Source organism: Priapulus caudatus, unplaced genomic scaffold (genome assembly GCF_000485595.1).
Source record: "Priapulus caudatus unplaced genomic scaffold, Priapulus_caudatus-5.0.1 Scaffold99, whole genome shotgun sequence".
Lineage (NCBI taxonomy): Eukaryota > Metazoa > Priapulida > Priapulimorpha > Priapulimorphida > Priapulidae > Priapulus > Priapulus caudatus.
In genome coordinates this window covers 477,336-480,460 of record NW_014577160.1, presented here as the reverse complement: position 1 = coordinate 480,460, position 3,125 = coordinate 477,336, and the positions used below count along the sequence as shown (strand labels likewise).

General features: G+C 47.9%; 1 protein-coding gene across 1 annotated transcript in view; it reads left to right on the top strand.

The window, feature by feature from the left end:
• LOC106805098 (myelin regulatory factor-like) overlaps positions 1-1,113 on the top strand; it is a gene marked incomplete at its 3' end in the record, with an annotated part of 59,894 nt that extends 58,781 nt beyond the window's left edge. Inside the window, 2 exon segments of the mRNA XM_014806576.1 lie at positions 434-514; positions 994-1,113. Coding sequence (XP_014662062.1) covers positions 434-514; positions 994-1,113 — 201 coding nt within the window.
• Between the last annotated feature and the right edge of the window lie 2,012 nt (positions 1,114-3,125).

Genomic DNA, 3,125 nt, shown 5'->3' with positions numbered 1-3,125 from the left:
TCTCTCTCTCTGTTGCTCTCTCTTTATCTCTCTCTCTCTCTCTTCTCTCTCTCTCTCTCTCTGCTTATCTACCTGTGCCCCTGCCTCGAATTTCCCCACTACACCGGCGGCAATTGCTATAGTTGCCCTCTGCTCTTCTTGCCCTGACACCCCTCTAAATTGAATGCCGTTCACAGAATAAACCACCGTTTCTCCTCTACCAGGAATGCTTCTGGGCCCTTCTCATGAAATTCCGTGATGCATATGTATTTCTCTTTGTCCAGTGATCCTCCATCCTCTTGATAACTCTTCTTTGAAGGGAACTTTTCTTTTGTTTAACATGTCACAGTGCCCCCCCCCCCAAAATCTGATTAAAACCACTGCAATACTCGCCTTACCCCCAAATAAAATGTTTGTTTGACTGCTCCACTGACGTAGTGCTCTCGTTTTGCAGGCGTCCAACCCTGGACAGTTTGAGAGTGATGTGGACGTTAACTGGCAGAAGGGCTCCAATCAGGATTCCATCTGGCATTCGGTAAGCTGTACGATCATTAGACGATACAATCGCCGGCAATACGCTCGTCTGGCAATACGCTCGTCTGGCAATACGCTCGCCTGGCAACACGCTCGCCTGGCAATATGCTCGACTGGCAATACGCTCGCCTGGAAACAGGCTTGCCTGGTGGTGCAAGCGTGTGTGAATTATATATGGCGTCCCCTACATTTGTTGTGTGGTCACAACATCTATAGCTTGTAACTGTTTCGTGACATTGTACTTCTGTCATTTCCCGTGCATTGTCAGGTACGTTCCCTGTGCATACATGTAAGGTTTTCTGTACATTACTGTACATAGAAGCGCATTGCCTGTATTTTTATGGTGATGTTGCCAAAGCTTCAGTATAGCATAGGGAGTCCCCCTGATTATGATGTCTGTCCACCGCGTCATCTGTCGTCCGGTATGCGAGGACGGTATCGCGAAGACAGTGCGATTGTTTACGCCTTGTTCCTCTGCAGGGTCGCGTCGGGGTCAACACAGACCGGCCGGACGAGTCCCTCGTCGTCCATGGCAACTTGAAGGTCACGGGTCAGGTCGTGCAGCCGTCGGACATGAGAGTGAAGCGAGACATACAGGAGGTGAGATAGCGATGTATAGGTGGCGCTGCAGCTGTTTATATATATATAACGAGGTAGCATATATGTAACACAAATGTGTACGGCGAGACATTGTACTACAGAAGTGTAACCTAACCCTAACACTAAACCCTAACCCTAACTCTAACCCTAAGCGCCTAACATACCCAATCATAAAAAATATAAACATAATACTAAACAACCTATAAAGCTACCTCGGGTACATATCTGAGTACTGTTAGCGACAAGACGACGCCTTCGTGCCTCAGCTACCCCTCACCTAATGCATGCGAGGGGAAGCGAGCATGGACAAAGCGTCGGCGTATCACGCAACTCTACTCCGTCAGAGTGGCATGGGCAATAAATCGCTCCCGTCCCCCTTTTGTTTAAATTAATTTTCTTCTCTTGTGGACTTACTGAAATCATTCTGAAGGTACCACTTCTGCATCTCACCCACAGACCAATCGCCCCCGAAACATCGCATCAGCGAAATCCGCAATTACCAGAAAACTGTGACACGAACACATCTCTGCTGTCCCGTACATTTGAGCAGATGAGTGATTTAGTTCAAACCATAATTTTATTTTAATTAAATCTTGAATGTAATATTTTTCATTAATGAATAATATATATATATTATATTATATATATTATAGTATAGATTAATAATTAATAAATATTAATTATTATTTTTTCAAGTAATTAATATATTATAATTAGAAGTTGAATGATGTTAGTTGTAATCGAACCTCGACTGTCGTCTGGGCGGCGGCGTTGCAGGCAGGCGTGCAGGGCGTAGGGTGTAGCTTGCGGCACTCTGCGCCTCTGCCTCGTATAATTTTATTGGCCAAACTGTATCTGGTACGGTTTCTCATGTTTCGCCGGTCCCCCGCTTCGTCATCTGGCCCCTGCTCGCTTGTGCCACATCGAGAGTTACAGTGTGCGCCGATGTGCGATGAGCTGGGGCGACGAAAGCGATCCATTACCGCTGTCAAGTGGCATTCCCTGGCCGTGACGTTAACATTTTTTAAATTGCGACATAGATTTCTTATATCAGTTGCGAGTCTGCTTCTTGAATATTCGCACTTTCGTTCCCAGCCGGCGTTTCGAAATCCGATCAGGCGCCGTTACACAACAATTTCGAGGCCCGCCAAGCAAACAGTCATCGAAAACAAAGTTGGGCCACGTCAGTGGGCAGCGCGTTTGGTGGGACTCAAACATCACAGTTCTGTTAGACTGAAACCAGATCAACATCAACCGAGATGATATTATGAAGCAGCGAGAGAAAAGACCAAAAACACTGTCTGCAAGGACGGAGATAGCAACGATGGCTGCGCTGGAACGACTGACGAAAAACATGCCGCGATAGACAGAGCAAACAGGGTGGCCTACTGAGAACGTGACATTGTGCTGAAGGAGAGGATGCCGACACAGACTAGTGATCGGACAGATGACTAGTATAGACACAACCAGTTAACGTTCGGCCGTGGCGACGCGACTGGACAACATTAACTGGAATTGAGCAGACATTGTGGCTGATGGAGAGAGCGACACGGATGTGGATGGAACCAGAGGCGACGGCAGGACGGCGGCGAGTCTCACCAGAAGGCCATGAAATCTGACGAGTGACGATGCTGACTGGCATGAAGCGGCTGCTAGCACCAGGCCGGTGTTCGCCGGAGGCTGGTTGGCGGGAGGGACGACCCCGAGGCTTGAGCGCTTGACCTTTCCTCATCGTGATCGTCATGCTGCGAGCTCGTAACAGAGTATAGAGAGCTCATTAATGTAGTTGTAGGCCACCAGACGCGGGGTAGCATCCACGATGGCGAGGATGCTGCAAGCAGAAAATGCTCCCCTATGTCGTTATCTGCGATATTAAGTCGAGTGTCGATGGACAAGTCTATATTCAGCTAAATATAATGGATCCTCGTCCCCATCCTCAGATAACTACTGTCGATACACTCAGAGATTCCCTCCATCCTACTACGATTGTGACCCCCTTCTCCCTCCTGACA